Here is a 22,658-nt window from a genome sequence, read left to right on the forward strand (position 1 = left end):
TAATCATAACAAAACATTTTATCATTAAATGGATGCAACCATTATTCGCGATGAAGGTTACATTACACTAAATCATTTTGTATCCCTCCGTGGTCGATTCGAAATTAGTGCCTATTTCTAAAGAGTTCCTTTTCTCTTCGGTATAAAAAGCGATTTAACGATCGCACACATGCTTTTTGTGATTATTTCCTGCATTCTGTTTGTGTCTGCAATATTTTGGCGCATTTAATTGGGGATTACGTTGAAAGAAAAATGCTTTGAAAGTTGGCAGTTTTATAATGGGACCCTATCATGCCTATGGAAAATGGAATGAGTGTAATATAACCATGAAGTGTTGTGAACTTTTTCAATATTTGTTGTCTCGTAGATGTATTACCAGGTGACAACATGGAAGCAATTCTAGAAGAGATAAAGAAATATGATGTTCAAACATTAAGGAAGAAACTTTTAGAAAATGGAATTAAAGTTGGCCCAATAGCGCCTTCCACTGCATCACTTTTTCAAAAAAGACTTGCAAAACATTTGTTTAAATTACAAGGTGGATCGCTTGACGAAGATGACAATGCTTCTCCAAAACAGCCAGTAAATAAAGCGGAGATAGTACCACTGGACAAAGATTTATTGGATTCATCCTTAAATGCTACAAATATTTACTACGCAGTGTGTCTCCCACAAGAAGTTGACAGATCAAATGCGTTCGACAATAAAGGTTACCGTAATTACTACAAGTTTTAAGACACTTAATTTTTTTTTCATGTCCTTTCTCTGCTTTAAGTATAGTACAACTTCACTTATATGCAATTTGTTACCTGAAATGGTATATAAACACGTCATAAAATCACACAACTGCTTCCTGAATACTTTATCATTTCATATGCTGTTGGGTGAAACCATTGTTTATGTGGGTGCTGGAGGTTTCGGTAAATGACAAGTTCGGTAAATTGATATTTATAGTAAATGCCGTGGAGGGTTCGGTAAATTGGTTTTTATAGAGGTGGTATACCTACAATGAGGTGTTAATGACACCTATTATTGGCTTACAATAACATCAGGGGCATTTATTTGCAAACTGTGGAACGACCTACAATAAGCTAAGTTTAGCTTCCAGGCCAATCCACATATTACTGTGTATTTATTTGCTGTATATGCATTCCAAAATAAATATGTTTAAACCAAACTGTGGATTAATTTTGAGTTGAGTAATTAATGCTATGCCTACGGTAAAGAATTAAGAGGAATGAATGAGCTACCTCTGAAAAACAAATTCTGTTAGGAAATTGTAGGTAAATTTACGATGTAAATAACGCAATACTGTTTTTTTTTAATAATTGGTGCTTTTATTTAAATAACATAATAGTCATAATAAATAATGATTTATGGCGGAATCAATGTAAGATCTTCAATTAAGTTTAATGCTATTTAAAAAAGTTTCTTGTAAAATATTGTAGACATGATTTAATAAAAATGATTTCAGTTTAAATTTAAAGCGCAATAGTATTTTAGACCACCGATAAACACTCAATTTCTCAATATATAAACATAAGGTAGTTTGCCAACATATCTATCTATCTTTATCTATCTTTTAATACTGCCGGAACCCCCTTGCGGGTACTATTGGCAGGTGCGCGTGTCAGTGCAAGAATAAAAGGTTTAAAAGCATTGAAAGGGAGACTTCAAAGCATGAAAGTGAGGTGAAGATAAAAGTGTGATAGTGTTAAACAAGAAGAAACATATTTATAGGTTAAAAGTTGTTAAAAACACTGTTTTGTGCATTCAGGGACGACTGGGGAGTAGAGTGGGGCTAAGGCAACGCTTGAACCCCTCTAGGTCTGCCTGCTGTACAACTGAGGCCGGTAGGCTGTTCCAAAGAACTATGGTGTAAGGAAAGAAGGAGTATTTAAAGTAGTTGGCTGATGTATGGACTTGTCTGAATGAGAGTTGGTCCATATGACGAGTCATCCTCGTAAGCCTCTCAAGATATGATGGCGGCGAAATGGCTACCAAGCCATACACAATTTTGTAAAAAAGGGTCAGTCGAGAGAGGTCACGTCGGTCCTTCAAAGTCTGCCAGCCAAGTTCAGTCTGCATACCGGTAACACTGCTGTAGAATGAAAAGTCGTTTTTCACCCAGCAGACTGCTCTAAGTTGTACTCTTTTTATTTTGTCTCTATTTTGTTTGGTATGTGGACTCCAGACAGAGGACGCATATTCTACCTGGGGTCTAACTAAGGTCTTATAGGCTACTTCTCTGATGTTTTCTTTTTTAGTCTGTATATTCCTGCGGATGAAACCAAGAGATTTATTAGCATTCGTTGTAATGTTGGTAATACAGGGGTTTTTATCTGATTTTGGGGAATGGGCCTGGCCTTTTTTGAGGGGAAAAAAATCGCGCCAAATGCCGGATTTTGGGGGAAAAAATCACGCGAAACGTCGGATTTTGGGGGAATGCGGAAAGTCTTAAATAATCTATTCAACATATTTTGCTGTTTTTAACACAAATTCAAAGCAACAGATAATCTAATTATGCAATATGCTATATTTTCTACACTGGATCAGGTTAACTTATGTATTAAAAGTTAAAAAAAAAAAATTTTTTTTTTTTTTTTAGGGGAAAAAAAATTAAGTCTGGGGGAAAAATTCACCTGCTGAGGGGAACAAAAAATCCGCGGGGAAAGGGCCGATTTTCGGCGGGTCCCAAAGAAGGAAAAAAAGCCCTGTAATATGTTTGTTCCAAGAAAGATCATCTGAAATGGAAACACCTAAATATTAAGCACTGTCTACAACTTCAAGGATTTGTCCATGTAGCCTGTAATTGAAGATGAATTTATGTTTTTTCTTAGAAATAACAAGGACTACACATTTACTAGGGTTAAACTCCATGTCCCACAGGTTTTCCCAATGTACTAATTTGTCTCAATCATTTTGAAGAGAGGCACAGTCTTGCAAGTTGTTAATTGCCAGATATACAGCAGTGTCATCTGCAAATAAACGAACTTGAGAACAGATAGAGTTAGGAAGGTCATTTATGTATAAAAGAAAGAGTAAGGGACCAAGTACTGAGCCTTGTGGCACGCCCGATGCTAGAGGGACTTCTGATGAGCATACTCCTTCCAGAACAACTGTTTGCGCTTTGCCTATGAGAAAAGACTTAATCCAGGAAATTGTAGATTTGTTCACTCCATGTTGCTGTAATATTACAAAATGAATATGTTGCCCAGCTCTTGCCACGTGGAGGCCACCTCTTGTAAGAGCCAAATGTTGAACTTTATATTACATGTTAAATTATTTCTTTCTGGTTGAGAAAAACACAAGAAAAAAACAGTATATAAAATCTTATATGTGTACGTAATTAATAAATAGTAATATAATGATACGCGTTATGTTTTATAATTTTGTTAAGTGCGCGTGCCATTGAACATTGAGTTCAGCGAAGAGATACACATAATTGAAAACTGATAAAAATGACATCTAACACAACACCAGCAGAATGAATACACTGTGTAATAGCAAGCTGCTGTGATGATCACCATCTTATCAGCTTAATACACAGGCACCTGGCTACTGTACTGGAACAATGGGTTTTACGGCCTAAATAACTGATATCATTTTTTGCCTGAACAAATCCGTTTAATAAAAAAATAATAACTGATCGACTTTGTAATCCTTTTTATTTACCATATATTATAAATAAGCAACAAGTAAAACATATTTATATAAGAAACAAACATATTTGATATTAGTATTTTGAAACACCGAAAACTTCTCAATATATAAACATGTGGTAGTTTGCCAACATAATGAATATGTTGCACAGCTCTTGCCATGTGGAGGCCACCTCTTGTAAGAGTCACATTATTTTTTTTTATCTGATACGCTTTAATTAAGGTTTTTTCAACTAATTGTTTAAAAACATATATAAAAAACAAAACAATCATGACCTAAAGATAAACTTTTAATATATAATTTACCTCCCTTGATTAGAATATTAATAGGTTGCAAGCCTGGATAATTAATATTAACACTTTGCAAACATCTCAAAATTGATAAAATCAACTCCATACATTTAAACAGATAATTTAATTAGTGCCAAACAACTCAATTAATGTACACGCTTATCGACAAAAGGTGCGATAATCCCTATTTATACCAATTAACCGAAACCTCCACGGCATTTACTATATAAATCAATTTACCGAACTTGTCATTTACAGAAACCTCCATAACTCGTTTATGTTACAAGTATACATGTTAATCTAACCAATAACACAATTGTAATGGTCCATTGCCCTCAGAGCATTGTATGCTATGTTTTATTAGGTTAATCTGTTTGTAAAACTTCATGATCGATAAGCGAAAACAGGACAGAAATCTAGTAAACTAGCGCTGTAAAATATACTGTTCGAAAAAATTGGAGAAATTAATTATGGACAAAAATCCGTATGTCCGAAAATATGGTCACAAAAAATAATTATTTTGGCTAAAACAAAGAGGATGTCTGAAAACTTAGAGTGTCGGAAAACTGAGTTATTACGGTAAATATAAACGCAGTTTTAATGTGTAATACATGCATTTAGCTTGTGATAAGCAATAGCAGGAATAACCTTGAATAGTATTGATACAAATAATGTTTTTAGTTTGCAAGTGTTGATGGTATTTCACAGAAGATATGTGCAATGATTTTGGGACATATTACATTTACATTAATGTAAAAATTGAACTATAAAACTTGACACTTGTAATCCTGGAATCTTTATTATTTTTGAATTTGTAAACCAAGAAAATTTTACTCAATTCAAATGGGCATCAACCCTTAAAAAAGGACTTTATGGGGCACATAAAACAGTGTCTTTTTAGTGTTGACAGTTATATGTTCTGTTCCTTTTTTACTGAAGATTGATAATTAGAAATTGACAGTAAGACCTTTTTAAAGTACTCAAAATGGATAAGGCTAACATTTTAAAGAGATTTCTGTAAAATAAACCCAAAACATTAACTAAGATTGAAGCAGGTTTAAATGGATCTGCCAGACTTTTTCTTCTATGAGAATCAGTTGTTTGGCCTTGAGATGATATTAAATTGCACATGCTCAGGCCATTTTAAATTCTCAGATATCATATCATAGCATGTCATTTAGACCATTAACATTTTTTAAATAAAAAATCTAAACTCAACTGTTCCAAAATCTTTGAAACAAATTAATTAATATATAGATAATTATCTACATGTTGATACCTTTTGAAAAATTACAAAAGACTGGTATTAAAAGTGGCCAAATAATGCCTAGGCAGTCAGATTTTATTGAAATTGTGAAATATTCCAGTCAGGAAATGAACCTTTTTTGGTACAGTATACTTACAAATGTACTATTTGAGATATTTAATGCTATCTAAAACAATAACTTTGATTTACTGGAAGATGTGTTTATTGATATATGTGACTTTCTATATCGCTCATGCTAAAGTCATCATGCTTTTACCTTAAAACAGCTTAAGAAAATGTTGAAAAACATTTGTGTTTGGTTTTATTTGCAGAAAACAGAGTATTTACAGACAAGATATCAGCACTACAGTTAGCAAAGAAATTTAAAGGATCCCGATTCAAAGTCTTCAAGAATGAACAAGAAGCAGAAGTGTTTTCTCAATCTTTTGCTGAAACTGTGTTTGCTTCACCAAGAAGACCATCAAAAGAAGTAAAGACAAGTTCTTAAAATTCATGAAATAGAAAGTCAGATTCTTTTCATAATTATCCCCATGCTTTTTGTAAAGCGTGGGGAAATTGTGGTTATCCCGCTGTCCGTCCTGGCCACTACTGTGAAACCATTATTAATTGTCAGGCATTAATTTTCGTGTATTACGTCAGTCGACCGATTGACGAATTTAAGATCCTAACGAACAATCTTGTCCCATATTTGAACAAAATAAAAGCAGAATTACCGAAGACATGAGGCATTACAATCCAACAGAATCCACGCATACATACTCAGACTGTTTCGTAATCAAGATACGTGTAATCCGGTTTTAACTCAAAGAGTTGTTGATTACACAGTTTACTTAACTGACACGTGACATTGCTGTAAAACGCAAGTGCAGTACAGCTGTATCGACTGCGTTGACTTCATTAAGGTAGAATAGTAATGATAAGCGCTAATTGTTAACAACTTGATTACCCATTGTGTGCATTGTGTTTTTCAGTGTTGTTGCAGAGTATATAGCCTGCACGCAGCAAAGCCGGATAAAAAACAATAAACAAAATTAAAAGATGATGATGTGTGATCAACACCTGACTGATATACATTTCCTGCATTGATTACAAATTAATACAGAACATATTGATTTGTGTTTGGTTGTTAGCGTTTAACTACAATACAGGTGTGAAAATAGCTTGTGTTTCGTTTATGGGCTATTGATCATTTTAATCATTGACAACTTTGACAAATTTTAAGATACATGTTTCAAATCATGGTTATTTTTAGCAATTGAAAACGTAACAGATGAAGAGAAATTAGCAATTATGACGATTAGTTTCATCCAAATGTAGGGTAATTGTTTACAGAAATTCACTTTCATTTTCGCGCAATTTTCAGGAAATCCTTGGGAAGCATGTGTTTCTTATGACTGGTATGACGCAATAAAATATTGCTTTGTATCCTATTGCATTCAATCTTATTTAAACTCACCCGTCCATTGGTTGTTACAGTTAAATCTGAACTGTGCCCTATGAAACCGCTGTCCCATAATGCAGTGTTAATTTTACACTTCCAAAAAAATGGTGTATTTTTGTAATTATGAAATTTTTAAACACATTTTCGAGACTTGGACCCCGTCAGATGCGTTATATTGGAGTTAGTGTATTAATTTAAATTTCATAAAGTCATTGACATTATTAAAAGCTACATGTTAGACAAATTACTGTACTTAAAGTGCTCAAATATTTACGATGCAAAACTTTTGAAACTTTATTGAAAACTGACCAAACAGTTTGCTAACACTAATTATAATCAATAATGTGCGCACCTTCTGTAATTTGCGCTTATAAAGGTAAGGTTGTTATGAGTTTGGCCATGATAGTAAATGAATAAGACAACTTGGTTAATTGGCTTCACTGTTTCAAACACTCGTTAATGGTTATTCGATCCCACTAATCCGCTAATCATAATAATGATACATAATGGGGGCCCTGATCACCTTATAATCAAAGACTAGTACATGTATTTTGGCATGTGATAAACCAGCCCCACCTCCTGCAAGTGACTCTCAAGTGTCCTCCCTCTTTCCCAACTACGATTTAGCGCAACTGCGATATATTTCGGACATGTTTGACAAACACACCGGATATTGACTGAAGCATTTCTAATTTTTATTAAAGTCAGGAATAAGCGAATTTAAGTGCTGACGAAAATGTCATTTTTTTAAAAATGACGAAATTTCGTGCTGGCAAAAATAAATGGTTTCACAGTATCTCCTCCTACACTATTAAAACCTTGAAACTTACACACGTGGTAGCTATGAGCATATGTGCGACCCTGCACTATTTGAAATTTTCATCTGACCCCTGGGTCAAAAGTTATGGGGTTGGGGTGGAGACTGGTCAGAGATTTTCACTCATTTTTAGCTCACCTGAGCACAACGTGCTCATGGTGAGCTTTTGTGATCGCCTTTTGTCCGTCGTGCGTTGTGCGGCGTCAACATTTGCCTTGTTTACTCTCTAGAGGCCACATTACTTCCAATCTTTATGAAATTTGGTCAGAAGATTGGTCTCAATGATATCTTGGATGAGTTCTAAAACGGTAACGCTTGCTTGAAAAACATGGCTGACAATGGGCGGGGCATTTTTCCTTATATGGCTATAGTAAAATCTTGTTAACACTCTAGAGGCCATTGTCTGATCTTCATGAAACTTGGTCAGAAGATTTGTCCCAATAATATCTTGTTATCTCAGGTGAGCGACTTTGGGCCTTTCAGGCCCTCTTGTTTAAGTTATCTTACATTATAACTTCTTCATTTCTACAAGGATTTACTTCAAATTGATACTCAACCTATCTAATGACAATACGGTCAATCTCAACTATGCATGGCCCCATTACCAACCTTGGGGCGCCTCGCCCACATAGACCACACCCACCCAAAATTGCCTTTTACTATAATTTCTTCATTTCTACACTGATTCACTTCAAATTGATACTGAACCTCTCTTATGACAATATGGTCAATCTCAACTATGCATGGCCCCATTATCAACCCTGGGGTGCCCCTAGGTCAAGCATGCGGCGTGGGGATACGCGACATTTCCAGTAAAAATATTGGGTTCCTACAAATAAGTTAATTATTGAAGACAAGTTACTGAATGTATTTTGTGCTAGCTCACCAAACCACACGATCCTTATGGTGAGCTTTTGTGCTAACATTTTGTCTGTGTTTAGTCTTCAGTTTTGTATTTTCAATCATAAACATCTTGTGAACTAGCCAACCAGCCTCTCAGCCATTTTTTCAGCCCAATAGGGAAAAGTAATCAAATAGGCCAATTGTAAAAAATGAACTCCAAAACTCTGAACTAGGGAATATTTGCCTCATAAATCTTCAGATTGGGAAATATGGGTCTTTGTAATTGCTTTGTACTTAATTGATTTAACCCATCTTAATATTTTTTTACATGCCATTATTGCTCACACTTTCAGTTTCACTGCTGACTTTAATTTGTTTATTTGCAGATAATGCTCTTTTGACGCACCATTTCTTCCTTTTAGGATTTTTTCTGACGACCTTTTGGAATACTAGTATTGCAATTTTTCCATGATTGAGAAAGTGACTTATGGGAACTTTATTAAGAATGAAAAAAATCACTGACTGTAGAAGCCACATTTATTCCCTTAAATGCATTGTTCTTTGTCAGAACATTTATCCCAATTATTTCTTCCTGATTTTGAAACTAAGTCGCTTGGGGTCAAAAACTAGGTCATTAGGTCACATTAACTTAAATTATTTGTGAACAAGAGGACACTTTTTATGCCCTCCTTCGAAGAAGAGGGGGTATATTGCTTTGCTCATGTCGGTCGGTAGGTCGGTCGGTCCGTCCACCAGGTGGTTTCCGGATGATAACTCAAGAACGCTTGGGGCTAGGATCATGAAACTTCATAGGTACATTGATCATGACTCGCAGATGACCCCTATTGATTTTGAGGTCACTAGGTCAAAGGTCAAGGTCACAGGTGAAGGTCACAGTTACTGGAAATAGGCATAATAAGGATTAAGCATGGTTCAAACAAGGGAAACAACTACGGTTTATGCATGTTCTTTTTATTACAGATTTGCCTCCCTTTAATTCATTCAAAATCTCATTTTACAGCAGAGATTCCAAATCTGACCTGTAAATGAGCCCCATATTTACTGCCAGTGCTAGGTTACCTTTTCCCATTTGATCATTCTTAAGTATTGGTATTGTAATGCTGCTACTGCTACTACTACTACTACTACTACTACTACTTCTACTACTACTACTACTACTACTAACACTACTTCTACTACTACTACTACTACTACTACTACTACTACTAATACTACTACTACTACTACTTCTACTACTACTACTACTACTACTACTACTACTACTACTAGTACTACTACTACTACTCCTCCTCCTCCTCCTCCTCCACCACCACCTGCCCCCCTTCGAAGAAGAGTGGGTATATTGCTTTGCTCATGTCGGTAGGTCGGTCAATCCGTCCACCAGGTGGTTTCCGGATGATAACTCAAGAACGCTTGGGGCTAGGATATGAAACTTCATAGGTACATTGATCATGACTCGCAGATGACCCCTATTGATTTTGCTTACTGGGGGGCATTGTATTTCTCAAAGAAATCTTGTTTACCATTCATACCTTCTAATGATATTTTGGCCGAATTCTGAAATGATTTTTGAAAAGTCACGAAAATTCAAAACACTGCTTCAGTTCCATGGGGTCTGGGGTGAGCGACTTAGAGCTTTGTCTATCTTAGTTAAATTTAGTTTTGCATTATGGCATGTTTTAGCGTGAATGTTGGAAATGTATAAATGACATGCTCATTTGAAAATATTCCAGGACAGCAAAGAACCTTCTGTTTCAACAGAGAGTTCTCCATACAAAGCCCCGAAACCACAAGATCTAGCTGAACTAAGACAAGCCATAGAGACAGGTGATGTAAAGACATTCCAAGCAAAAGTTTGGGATAATCCTAGATATATGGTCAGTTCTGGAGACACTCCTGCAATATATCAGGTAAAAAAGTATTCGTTCTTAAGTTCTGGAATTAGTTTTGAATGTATTCAGTTTCCTTTGAGTAGATTAAATTGTTAGTATCAAAATTAACTGTGGTGGTAGATTTCATGACTTACTACTGTAGACTATAACTAAACTACATTGTATGGAATTGCTATCAGTTCTATCCTCATATCATTTTGCATCAGAGTCAAAATATTAGTTTGTTGTACCTTCATGTTTTAAATCGATTGCCATACTATACATTATAGTATTAATATTAAGTATGGGGCCATTCCCATCTCAATTTAAAATGCATAGAAAACCACTACACTATATTGATATAATTAATGCACTGTTGTTCATTTGACTTTAAAATGGTTAATGAAACCTAAGAGTGAATTAGATATGTCAAATTCTCACAGAAGCGCATGTGAGTATTGAGTCTTATTTTATAACTACTAGCTCAAAATTTTTGTTAGTTTTGTTTGAAACTTGGAATGGCAAATTTTTACTTTAACAACAATGCACCCCTGGCAGGTGCACAGCACAATACTAACAACAGACAAAAAATGGTATAAAAATAAACAATTACAACAATTAAGATTGCTTGTTGCTATTTTATACAGGAAGGACCTAGATACTCGGCCATGCATGTGGCTGCATTAAAGAACCAAGCAGCCATGTGTCAATCTATTCTGGATATACTGGAAGATCCCCAGTTTGTGATTAAGCTATACTCTCAGAGTGTTAACACAGAGGAAACAATGAACCAAAGAATCAACTTCTTGGTGGATCTTTATCTCAATATGCCTGATAAAGGGGTAAAATTAAATGCTATTTTTTTCGTTTGACACTTTTATAAACATTCTTTGGTGCCCCTTAAACATTCAGTAAGATAAAGGTTCATATCCTCTGCATAATGCTCATCTATAAAGATTTGAGTCGCTTGTTTAAAAATGGGGCTTTATGCTTGCTTGTTAAGTGTCGGCCCAAATGAGCCTCTGCAGTCTTGACAGGCTAATCAGGGACAACACTTTCTGATTTTATCCTATATTTTGTTTCAAGGAAATCCCTTCATATAGAAAATCCAGTTAATGCGAAAAGTATTGTCCCTGATTAGCCTTTGTAGATTGCACAGGCTAATCTGGGACGACACTTTATTCATATGCATTAAGCCCCATTTTCCAAGAGTGCAGCTCATATGCTCTTTTCTTCAGAACTGTGACTCTCCACTGCACATGGCATGCAAGTTTGGACACGCTAAGGTTGTTGAGGTTTTGGCTGCTCACCCCAAGACTGACAAACAGCTAAAGAACAAGTGGGGCGACACCCCGAAAGATGTAGGTTTGATTGGTATATTTCATTCAAACTTGATTGAATACTTTTGGCATTGAAAAGAAAACATGAATATTCAGTCATTAATATTAACATTTTTCAATAGTATAAAGGATTCTATTTTGTATTGCTTTTGTGAAGTTACTTGAAACAATCAGAGTAAAATCTAGTTGTACTCATTAAAGCTAAAACAACAACTGTAATCCTACATAGATAAGTTCTTGTACATTTCAGTTGATTTGTACCCGCTGCACCTCCTCCTCAGCTGGCCTGAAGGACAAGATTGAAGAACTCCTCATGGGTACTGCTTGATTGATTCAGGACAGGCTCACAAAAGATTTACTTTGTTAAACTTTATTATGCAGTATCATCTTTTTTTTCATCTTTTCATGTCTGAAACATTCATGGAATTACATAATCATTTAATATTTCCACATTAAATGTGCTAATTAACGTATTATAGAAAATTTACATGGGTGATACATTACATTTACCATTCCAATACCATGTGCTTGTGTGAGCAGATAGACAGTAACAGTTTGACATTTCAGGTCAGGTCTATGTTCCACTGATCAGATCTGAGGACAACACAGTCCCTCCAGTGATTGGTCAGCCATGGTCACCTGACCTGACCGGGTCGCCACTGGACAATACCAGGATCCCCTGCAGCCCCCGAGAATCACCAATGTCTGTACGGGCCTGTGCAGGGCCCATGTCACCTTCCAATGTAATGTGCAGTCACACTATGTTCATCTTGTGTTTTTTATGCCCCCCTTTGAAAAAGAGGGGGTATATTGTTTTGCTGGATATGGGTTGGTCTGTCTGTCTGTCTTTAAGTCTGTCAGCAGACCAGTTTGTTTCTGATCAATAACTCCTCAACGAATGTACCAATTGGTTTGATACTTCCCATGTGCACTGGCCTTTGACAGTAGATGACCCCTATTGAAATTGGGGTCACTAGGTCAAAGGTCAAGGTCACAGTGACATTAAATGTTAAATTGGTTTCTGTTTGATATGTCATCAAAGGATTGAGTGATGGTTGTCAAGGCCATGTTTGGGGGGCATCTGTCTCCAACCGCGGAGCTCTTGTTTTATTCAGGTTCACTTGGTGATAACTCTTTCAGCACATTTTTTGGAACATATCTTATATGGAGTTCCCAGTTCATAATGGGGCATGTTAAGAACTTAAGCATATATTTACTAAAAGAAAGCTATACAGATGGGGTTAAATTCGATGATGCATTTAAAGTCTAATTCGTTTATCAAGTCCGCACTTCCATCCATTACAACAAAATACTTATCTAATAAAGTTTAAAATGAAAGGTCATTATCTATATCGAATCTTTTATTCACTTTAAAGATGTTTGGTGTAGTTGATATGGTCTCTAATGAAGCCATATACACATTAGATGCAGTCAAGCTACAGGTAATTCAGGTATGTTTATAATAGTCAGTGATCTTGCTAGCTGAGTTAGTAGAACTGTTGACTATAAAGGATTGCAGGTTTGATTCCAGGCCCAACAATATGACTTGCGTGTGGTTTGTCAATGAAATCATTTCTTTCTAAGGCCATTCTCCCCCTACCTTTGATTCAAGTAGATCAGTGTAGCTTGTGCCTTAAGTATGTACACTTAGTGGTGGTTAACCAGCTTAGTTGATAAGTGTGAGTGGGATAATCCAACGCCGTGATATGGCTGAAATAAGGTTGACAAAGGCAAAATATTCAAATGAGCTAGGTTTGAGGAATAATGGGCTTGATGACCTTAAATTGTCCAAACAGCCTGATCATGGATGAAACTATCTTCCATAACTTGAATTGTTGAGACAAGGATACTGTCATTTGGGAAAGTTATGTCCCTGATTAGCCTGTGCAGACTGCACAGGCTGATGTGTGATGCCACTAGGCACATGCATTAAGCCCATTTTTCCCAGAAGGAGGTTTAAATAACACACAAAATCTTCATTAATGTGTTAAAGGCTGGCCTGTTCCACAAGCGCTGGACCACTTCCCCGTCACAGAGCCCTGACAAGGCCAGGGAGTATCAGCACATGAAGCGCAGTGACTGCGACAAGGGACTAGAACGTATCGGCCGGTAGAGTTGCACTCTTTAGTTTTCTTGTGTGGTACTCTTATTGTTTGTAGTGTTTGTTCATCAATATGTGTAGCTATCTTTAAATATTTTCAAAGAAATCAGTTTGAAAAATTTGGATATAAAGGTATTTAAATGGGTCTGTTATGAACCAAATCTGTGAGAAACACACATTTTGATAACAAACGAGGTGAAACCATTTTTTTTAATTAAACAATTATTTTTTACTGTAACAATCTTCTAATCTGCTCAAAGCCATGCCCTGTAAACATATACGCAAAAACTATTGCATTATCAAAAGATTTATTACGTTTAATTTCACTATAATGAATTTCAGTCAACTGGCAGCTGAAATGAAAATACCATGGCGAGAATATTGGGAATTTCTTGATCAGTTTGTTGACCTTTCAACTCCTCAAGGTTTGGAAACCTTGGAAGGTTACTTCAAAAAGCGTGTTTGGCAGTGTTACATTAAGACTTTTAAAGACAGACATTGCATTATAGATGAAACTGATAATGCCAGTGCCGGTAGCATGGGATTTTCAACCCCAGTAAATAGAAGGCAAAGAACAGGCTTGTTTGCAGATTCTGCTAAATCATTGGATAGTGTTTTTGAGAAAAAAATCAATAAAACTGAACCTTTGAACAAGACTAGTAGAAGGCTGTCTAACAGTTTTCAAGACACTAAAGATGATTCTGAGCATTTGTCACCTGAAGAGGATAAGTCTCAAGTTCAATCTGTCAGTAATGTTAATGGTATTGTTAGTCCAATTACTAATCTGGCACAAACATTTGAAAAACTGCAACTTCTGGATGATTCCTGGTATGAGCATGCCACAGTTGATTCAGAACATGGTAATGATTTGGAATCTGGTACTGATGATGCTAAGGATATAAATCTGGAAAAGGGCTCTGGACTTTTTAAGACAAACAAAGTGTCAAATAGTTGTGACAAACAAGAAAATAGTGTAAAAATAGGAAAGAGTCTCGGAAATTCTGAAGACTCTACAAGTAAGACCGCAGTTAATGAAGAAATGCCAACAAATACTGTTATAGTAGAAAAAGATCTTGGAAAATCTACAGATTGTGTAAATACTGCAAAAAATAATGGTGAGCTGTTAGTAAAGCCTGAAGAGAGTATGGATAAGATACAAAGGTATCCCTCTGTGAGTTCTGGTTCTACAGAATCTTTTGAGACTGCTGAAGAAGTCTTAAGTGAAAAAAGTCTTTCATTTTGTAGCCAGGTGTCTGAGCTTGGAAATAGTTTTGTGTGCATCAGAATTTGTGATACCAACGTCTTTCAGAAGTTGCTAGAATTTGTTAATGAAAATAGTCCAGGAAATCCGGAAGATAATGATATTGAAATGGAACCTGTTTTATTTATTTTGCAATGGCAAGCTGTGTTGGGGAACGAAAGCCAGAAAATAAATATTATTTCACTTACACATGCTGAATCCCTTGAGAAAATCCTTGTTCTTGAAAATGTTGTTGTGGCAGTAGTGGAAGGGGACATTTTTAGTCAACAAGAAGGAGATGTTGTAGAGATTAGGGGACCAGTCAGGGAAAGTTCATCCACAACGCCAGCAGTGAATGCCTATCTAACAAGAATGGATGCTTTTCGAAACTGTGGCTATATCCATGGGTATGAAAGATTCATTTCAGATTGTATGGTCAACTAAATATGATTGTATGATATGTGCAATATCCAGTCTTAAAGTTTAACTAACTAAGCTCAGGATATTTGAAATTAATAACTTGTTTATTATCAAAACGTTTATGTACATCATTGTGCTTTCTGCAAATAATAAACTAGATACATGGCAACCCCATGAAGCCAGGTTTTCAACGTCCATACCCAAATGTAATAACACAATATTAAAAAAAGGTTTGAAAGTACCTTCTTCCATGTACTACTCAAGGATTTTTTTGGTAATATTGGCATAATAACTTAAAAAGTCAATCTTTCGTGTGATAAAACTTGTGCAGATTTAGTCTATTGATCCCCTGACCACAACATCGCTCACCATGACAACCTGTATGAATGCTTTGTAGCCCACAGCCAACACGTGAGGATCTGGATGTTTCCAGAGCTATTGGAGACGTCACAGTGAGCTCAGAACTTTACCCTAATGTCTTCCAGTGGAAACTGAGTTTAACCAAGTTCCTTAGCAACACAAAATACAGGTCAGTAAACAATTTGTTTTATGTTGCCTGGTATATTAAAGAGTCACTGTTTTTGCAGATTTTCCCCTTTTAAATTAGGCACAAATATGTCATGGAATTTAATTTGGCCAAAAGTACTTATAGCACGTTAAAAAATAAAAAAATAAACTAGTTAAACTTATTTTAAGTGTGGATCATGTCATAAATAATATAAATTTGTAAAGGCAAACTTAAGGTAATTTTTAATAATGAGTTTCTATATGTATATGACTTGTGCTCTGGGACAATGGGGCTTAATGCATGTGGGAGAATTTCCTCCCAGATAAACCTGTGAAGTCTGCACGGCTTACTGGGACAACACTTTCCGCTTAAATGGATTTTTGCTGAGAACGGACTGCCTATTAACAAAAAATGCCATACAATCGTCATCGAGATTAGCATGTGCCGACTGTACAAGCATATCTTGGACAACACATTATGCCCATGCATTAAACCTGACTTCCCCATATGGAATATGAGTTATTAAAAGCTGTCGGTTAAGTATTTAGTGTTTGTACCATGTTAAAACTCATGTTCTGGTGCTAATGAGAAGATTGATAATTGAAGATTGTATTCCTCATAGTGCTGGAGTATTTTAGTTAAAATATTTATGGTATCATAAAATACAACGAAATATCTCTATTTATTCTCTCATGCTTTTCAGATGGCAGAGCCCCGCAAAGTTTAAACCCATGTCCAGGCTAGCCTCACCCCAGCCATCTCCCCGGGGAAAAACAAGCCCCGTGATCCCTTACGGTAGCCCCGTTGGGCTGGGATCTACCACCAGAAACCATTCTGCGACCTCTGATATACGCACTAAGTTATTTCCTTCGATCAAGGAGTAGAGAATGTTCAATGTTGCTAAGCTGGTTTTATTGTGTTCATGTGCTTTAGCAGCATTTTTGTGCAATAATGATGTTACAGTAGAGGCGATCATGAGGAAATGTTAACTTCTAAGAATGCATACCTGTAATTACTTAGAAATAAAAAATATGCTTTATCAAGAATTCAAATGCAATTCAAGAAGGCACTATGCATGCATGGCGCAACTTATTTTCATTTGCCTTTGATTTCCTTTTGGATTTTCTTTTGTGCTAAATCTTGATGTGTTATCACGCAAACACGTTTAACTTTTTCATCATTGGTATCTGCAGTTTGTTTGACACAGAAACTATGTATTAAGTTAATAGACATATGCATGAATAGGCTTGATTAAGAAAGTGGTAAGCTGCCAGTACAAACAATTCACACCCATAAAAAATCTTATTTAAAAATCACTCCTTGTAAACAAACGTAATTTTGAGCTTGGCTGTTTTCAGAGAAAACCCGAGGTATTGTCATAGCCAGCTCGTCCGCCGCAGGCGTCGTGCTAAAACCTTAAAATTGGCACTAAAATCACAGTGCTTCCACCTACAACTTTCAAACTTCATATGTAGATGCACCTTGATGAGTTCTACAGGCCACACCCATTTTCGGGCCACTAGGTCAAAGGTCAAGGTCACTGTGACCTCTAATATAAAACTTTAACATAAACTCTAAAGTCAAAGTGCTTCCACCTACAACTTAAAAACGTCATTTGTAGATGCAACTTGATGATTTCTACATGCCACACCCATTTTTGGGTCACTAGGTCAAAGGTCAAGGTCATTGTGACCTCTAATATAAAACTTTAACATAGGCTCTAAAATCAAAGTGCTTCCACCTACAACTTTGAAACTTCATATGTAGATGCACCTTGACGAGTTCTACACGCCACACCCATTTTTGGGTCACTAGGTCAAAGGTCAATGTCACTGTGACCTCTAAAAAAAAAGCAGAGCATGGCACCGTAATGCAGTGCTCTTGTTTAATCAAACTACTAGTATTAGAGGTAGTAATAGAACTCAATTTGTTAGTCAATTTAAAAATACTTATGCTCATAGTACTAATTAAAAATTGAACCATAAGATTAGTTGAGCTTTGAAAGTTCTACATGTATTAAAAGCAGGGTTTGTTGGGATCGCAATGTTTATTGGCTTTTAAAGAGACTTGTTCATAGTGTAAGTTTCATTTAATGTATTTAGTAACAAAGCTGTATTTGGAATAGTCTTAGATAATAAATTGCAATTATTGGTTATAGATTGAAAATCAGGTTAATGGCATTGTCATGTTTCTTGTTATTTTATTGATAAAAATGTATGATAGTTCCTATAATAAATAATATATTTAACCTTTTTATATGTCAGCCAAAGGAGTGTTATGCTCCCCAAAAAATTTTTTAGGGGGGGGAGCATATAGTCGCCGCTTCGTGTGTCCGTCTGTCCGTGCACAATTTTTGTCCGGGCTATTTCTCAGCAACTAATGACCAGAATTCAATGAAACTTTATGGGAAGCTTCACTACCATGAGGAGATGAGCATATTATCAGCGGGTTCTGGTCGGATGATTTTTCACAGAGTTATGGCCCTTTGAAATTTTCCATTAACTGTACATATAGTGCATTGTCCGGGCTATTTCTCAGCAACTAATGACCAGAATTCAATGAAACTTTTTTGGGAAGCTTCACTACCAAGAGGAGATGTGCATATTATCAGCTGGTTCTGGTCGGATTATTTTTCACAGAGTTATGGCCCTTTGAAATTTTCCATTAACTGTACATATAGTGCATTGTCTGGGCTATTTCTCAGCAACTAATGACCAGAATTCAATGAAACTTTATGGGAAGCTTCACTACCAAGAGGAGATGTGCATATTATCAGCTGGTTCTGGTCGAATGATTTTTCACAGAGTTATAGCCCTTTGAAATTTTCCATTGTACATATAGTGCAATTCTTGTCCGGGCTATTTCTCAGCAACTAATGACCGGAATTCAATGAAACTTTATGTGAAGCTTCACTACCAACAGGAGATGTGCATATTATCAGCCGGTTATGGTCGGATGATTTTTCACAGAGTTATGGCCCTTTGAAATTTTCTATAAACTGTACATATAGGGCAATTTTTGTCCAGGCTATTTCTCCCCAACTACTGAATTCAATGAAGCTTTGTGGGAAGCTTAACTACCTTGTGAAGATGCGCATGTTATTTGTGGGTTCTGGTTAGATGATTTATTTAGAGAGTTATGGCCCTTTGAAATTTTTAAGTCGCTAAACAATCCATCGTATTATTTTGTCCAAAGTTATTCCCCTCAAGATGTTTCCTTTTATCTGAATATACAGTCAATCTTGTGGATGCGACCACTTGTATTAAGCGACCTTTGTCTTATGCGACCATTATGAAATCCCACGGAGCTTTTTCGCTATATAATGATATTGTATTAAGCGACTTTTGTCTTACGCGACCAGCGACCGCTGATTTGTGTGTATTTTGATGTCCGAATATTGTATTAAGCGACCACTAGGAGGTAAAAGTGGTTAATCTATCGATCTTTCAGGGACAAATCCGTGTTAATTGTTTATCTAAGCCGATAAGATGTACTGTTACACCTCTGCTTTGTTTTCACAACCATTATGATTATGCTTTGTCTCGTTGACCGGTTCTGACCGGTATTGTTGTAGACTGCGTATCAATTTATTGAGTTGAATAATAGAGGAACGTATTGCGCACAGTCTACAGCTTAAAAAGTTTACTATGTGGAACGTTAAGAGACAATGCCGATTTTTCTCGAGTATAGATAACAGGTGCAGAAACAATGCACTGTACGCGACAAACATTTCCTGAGAAGTGCGGAAAATAAACTATTAATCGGCAACATCTGTCGAAATCCGTACATTACCAATTTGTAATAATGCTAATTAGTAGATATTTGTAAGCCAATCACATTGTTATTTACTTAATAAATTTTCCAACCAGGTATGATTGTTTGTTACTGACGTGTTTTAATTTTTTCAGCTCATTATGTATCATAATCGAGTTAGATTTCCTTAAGCGTACATGCAGAAATTAAAATGTCAAAACAAAAAGTGTTAACGTTGAACGAGAAAATTCGGGTTTTGGAATTGTCAAAGAGTATAAGTGCACGTAAAATCGCAGACGAGATTGGAGTCGGAAAAAACCAAATTCAGAACATTCTTAAGCGTAAAGCCGAGGTGCTTGAAGACGTGGAAAATAATGTGTCAGGTGAAAAAAAACGCGCAATATAGAAACGGAAAGAGAAATACATGTGATAATATATCATAGCTTTTGGCTTCTGACATTTATTTCTAGTTTTAGCTGTACACATGTACATGTAGACTGTTACACATTTTTAGCAAAATTCTTTGTTCTTAGGAAAAATATTTCCTTTTCTATGTTGTTTTTGCAAATAAATATGTACACACAATTGATTTATAATAAATGATAATTTATAATAAGTGAAAAATAAAACACATTATAAGTAAAATATTGTTTATGTATTGTGTTTATATTCATTTTATTATAAAAGTTAAAATCATTGTGGATAAAAGAGATAATCCTTCATATAGATTAAAATTGAGGGTAAGCATTCTTCCAGAATGGCCTTTTGTATTCAAAGACCGTTTTATTAAGAGACCACTTTTGATTACTCCCTTGAGTGGTCTCTTAATACAAGATTGACTGTATAGTGCAATATTGTGACAAAAAAAAATTTGGGGAGCATCACCCATCTCCGACGATTTCTTGTTTTGCTTGTTTCAATATGATAATTGTGGCATACTGTGTAAGCCATGACTTGTTTGTGTTTGTGGGTATAAAACATTGTCTGAAAAAAAAGGGCATAAATGATCATCATAATCAAACCAATATTATGCATGCAAAACAAAGATGTTGATGCTTCAATGTTACAGTTGTTGATTGCTTCAAGGTTACAATAACTCGAATCAAGACGATGTGTACCTTGCAAAACAATGTTATCTAGTTGAATCTTTGACAATTTTTATGTCCCCCACTATAGTAGTGGGGGACATATGTTTTTGCCCTGTCTGTTGGTTGGTTGGTCTGTTGGTTGGTTGGCGCCAACTTTAACATTTTGCAATAACTTATGCTATATTGAAGAAAGCAACTTCATATTTGGCATGCATGTGTATCTCATGAAGCTGCACATTTTGAGTGGTGAAAGGTCAAGGTCATCCTTTAAGGTCAGAGGTCAAATATATGTGGCCAAAATCGCTCATTTTATGAATACTTTTGCAATATTGAAGATAGCAACTTGATATTTGGCATGCATGTGTATCTCATGGAGCTGCACATTTTGAGTGGTTAAAGGTCAAGGTCATCCTTCAAGGTCGGAGGTCAAATATATGTGGCCCAAATCGCTTATTTTATGCTAACTTTTGCAATATTGAAGATAGCAACTTGTTATTTGGCATGCATGTGTATCTCATGGAGCTGCACATTTTGAGGGGAGAAAGGTCAAGGTCATATTTCAAGGTCAAATATATAGGTCAAAATTGCGCATGTAATGTCACTTCTGCAATATTAAAGCTAGCAATTTTATATTTGAAATGCGTGTGTATCTCGAGGCGCTGCACATTTTGAGTGGTGAAGGGTCAAGGTCAAAGTCATCCTACAAGGTCAAACGTCATATAGGGGGACATTGTGTTTCACAAACACATCTTGTTTGTTTCATGATTATCATTCTGCTTATCTATAAACAAGTCCAATAGAATTTTCAAAAAGTTGATGGATATGTGTTCAGTTATAGTTATAAACATGTCATTATACTTAATGCTATAATGTTATTATCTAAAAAATAATTTGAAAAAGATTTTCAATAAAGCTTTGTCTTTGATACTTCTCGCAAGTGTTAGAAAATCTAAACCATCCAGATATCAAAGGACTGGTATTCAAACAGCATCTTACGGTCATTTATTCTGTATCTATTTACTTCAATATTCCACATCATAAAAATGAATAAAAAACTTTTGGGGTTAGAATCCTCAGTTAATAATGATGTATAAAAAACTTACATTCAAGTGAAATATTTAATAAATCACAGGGATGCTTTGTGAAATTGGCCCTGATCTCTGTCAAGGTAGCTGCTCCTTCTCACTCTTTAAACCTTTCCCACTCAGAAGCAAAGGGAAAATGGCCATGTGCAAACAGCATAAAACCAGATCAACCTGCGAGTAACTCAGGCTGACCATGTTTCATATAGATTTGACAACAAATGTGGCATCTAGAGTGTTAACAAGGTAAATGTTAACAAAGGACAACAATTGGAACATAATTATACCCCCACAAGCGAAGTTTAGGGGGTATATAGGAGTGAACTTGTCTGTCTGTCTATAGGTCGGTCTGTATTAAGTGTCCGCTCTCTTATTAAAGTAGTTTTCATCTGATCTTCACCAAACTTAGTCAGAAGTTGTATCTAGATGATGTCAAGTTAAAGTTTTAAAATGGGTCATGCCGGGTCAAAAACTAGGTCACGGGGTCACTTTGAGCGTTTTAAACATTCAGCATGTTGTCAGCCTTCTAATTCAAGTAGATTTCATCCAATCTTCACCAAACTTGGTCAGAAGTTTTATCTAGATGATCTCTAGGCCAAGTTGGAACATAGGCCATGCGGGGCCAAGAAAATAGATCAACGGGTCACTTAATGCATTTTACACATTCAGTATGGTGTCCGCTCTCTATTTCAAGTACTTATCATCCCCTCATCACCAAACTTGGTCAGAAGTTTTATCTAGATGATCTCTGCTTGGCCAAATACTAGGTCACGGCGGTCACTTCTTGTGTTTTACACATTCAGCATGGTGTTCCCTATTTCAAGTTTTTTTCATCCGCTCTTCATGTGGGTGTATTCGTCACTTCTGTGACAAAGCTCTAGTTGGTATTGACTCTTGTCAAAAGTCTCATAGT

General features: G+C 35.9%; 1 protein-coding gene across 1 annotated transcript; it reads left to right on the forward strand.

Annotated features, from left to right (window-relative positions):
• Nucleotides 1-42: 42 nt before the first annotated feature.
• LOC127876535 (ankyrin repeat and LEM domain-containing protein 2-like) lies at nt 43-21,713 on the forward strand. The gene is made up of 11 exons (XM_052421829.1): nt 43-709; nt 5,532-5,689; nt 10,076-10,252; nt 10,861-11,055; nt 11,452-11,574; nt 11,804-11,870; nt 12,121-12,296; nt 13,547-13,662; nt 13,997-15,301; nt 15,712-15,843; nt 16,526-21,713. Exons 1-11 carry the CDS (start codon nt 388-390, stop codon nt 16,704-16,706), a joined length of 2,952 nt encoding a protein of 983 aa, XP_052277789.1. The 5' UTR covers nt 43-387; the 3' UTR covers nt 16,707-21,713.
• Nucleotides 21,714-22,658: the final 945 nt, after the last annotated feature.

Source organism: Dreissena polymorpha, chromosome 4, assembly GCF_020536995.1.
Source record: "Dreissena polymorpha isolate Duluth1 chromosome 4, UMN_Dpol_1.0, whole genome shotgun sequence".
In the NCBI taxonomy this organism is placed as follows: Eukaryota; Metazoa; Mollusca; class Bivalvia; order Myida; family Dreissenidae; genus Dreissena; species Dreissena polymorpha.

Bases quoted from the DNA above. Each gene is read 5' to 3' on its own strand.
- LOC127876535 (XM_052421829.1), top strand. From the start codon at position 388: ATGGAAGCAATTCTAGAAGAGATAAAGAAATATGATGTTCAAACATTA. The intron at 11,056-11,451 runs GTAAAATTAAAT...TCTTTTCTTCAG, and splicing joins TCAATATGCCTGATAAAGGG to AACTGTGACTCTCCACTGCA. The intron at 11,871-12,120 runs GTACTGCTTGAT...TTGACATTTCAG, and splicing joins GATTGAAGAACTCCTCATGG to GTCAGGTCTATGTTCCACTG.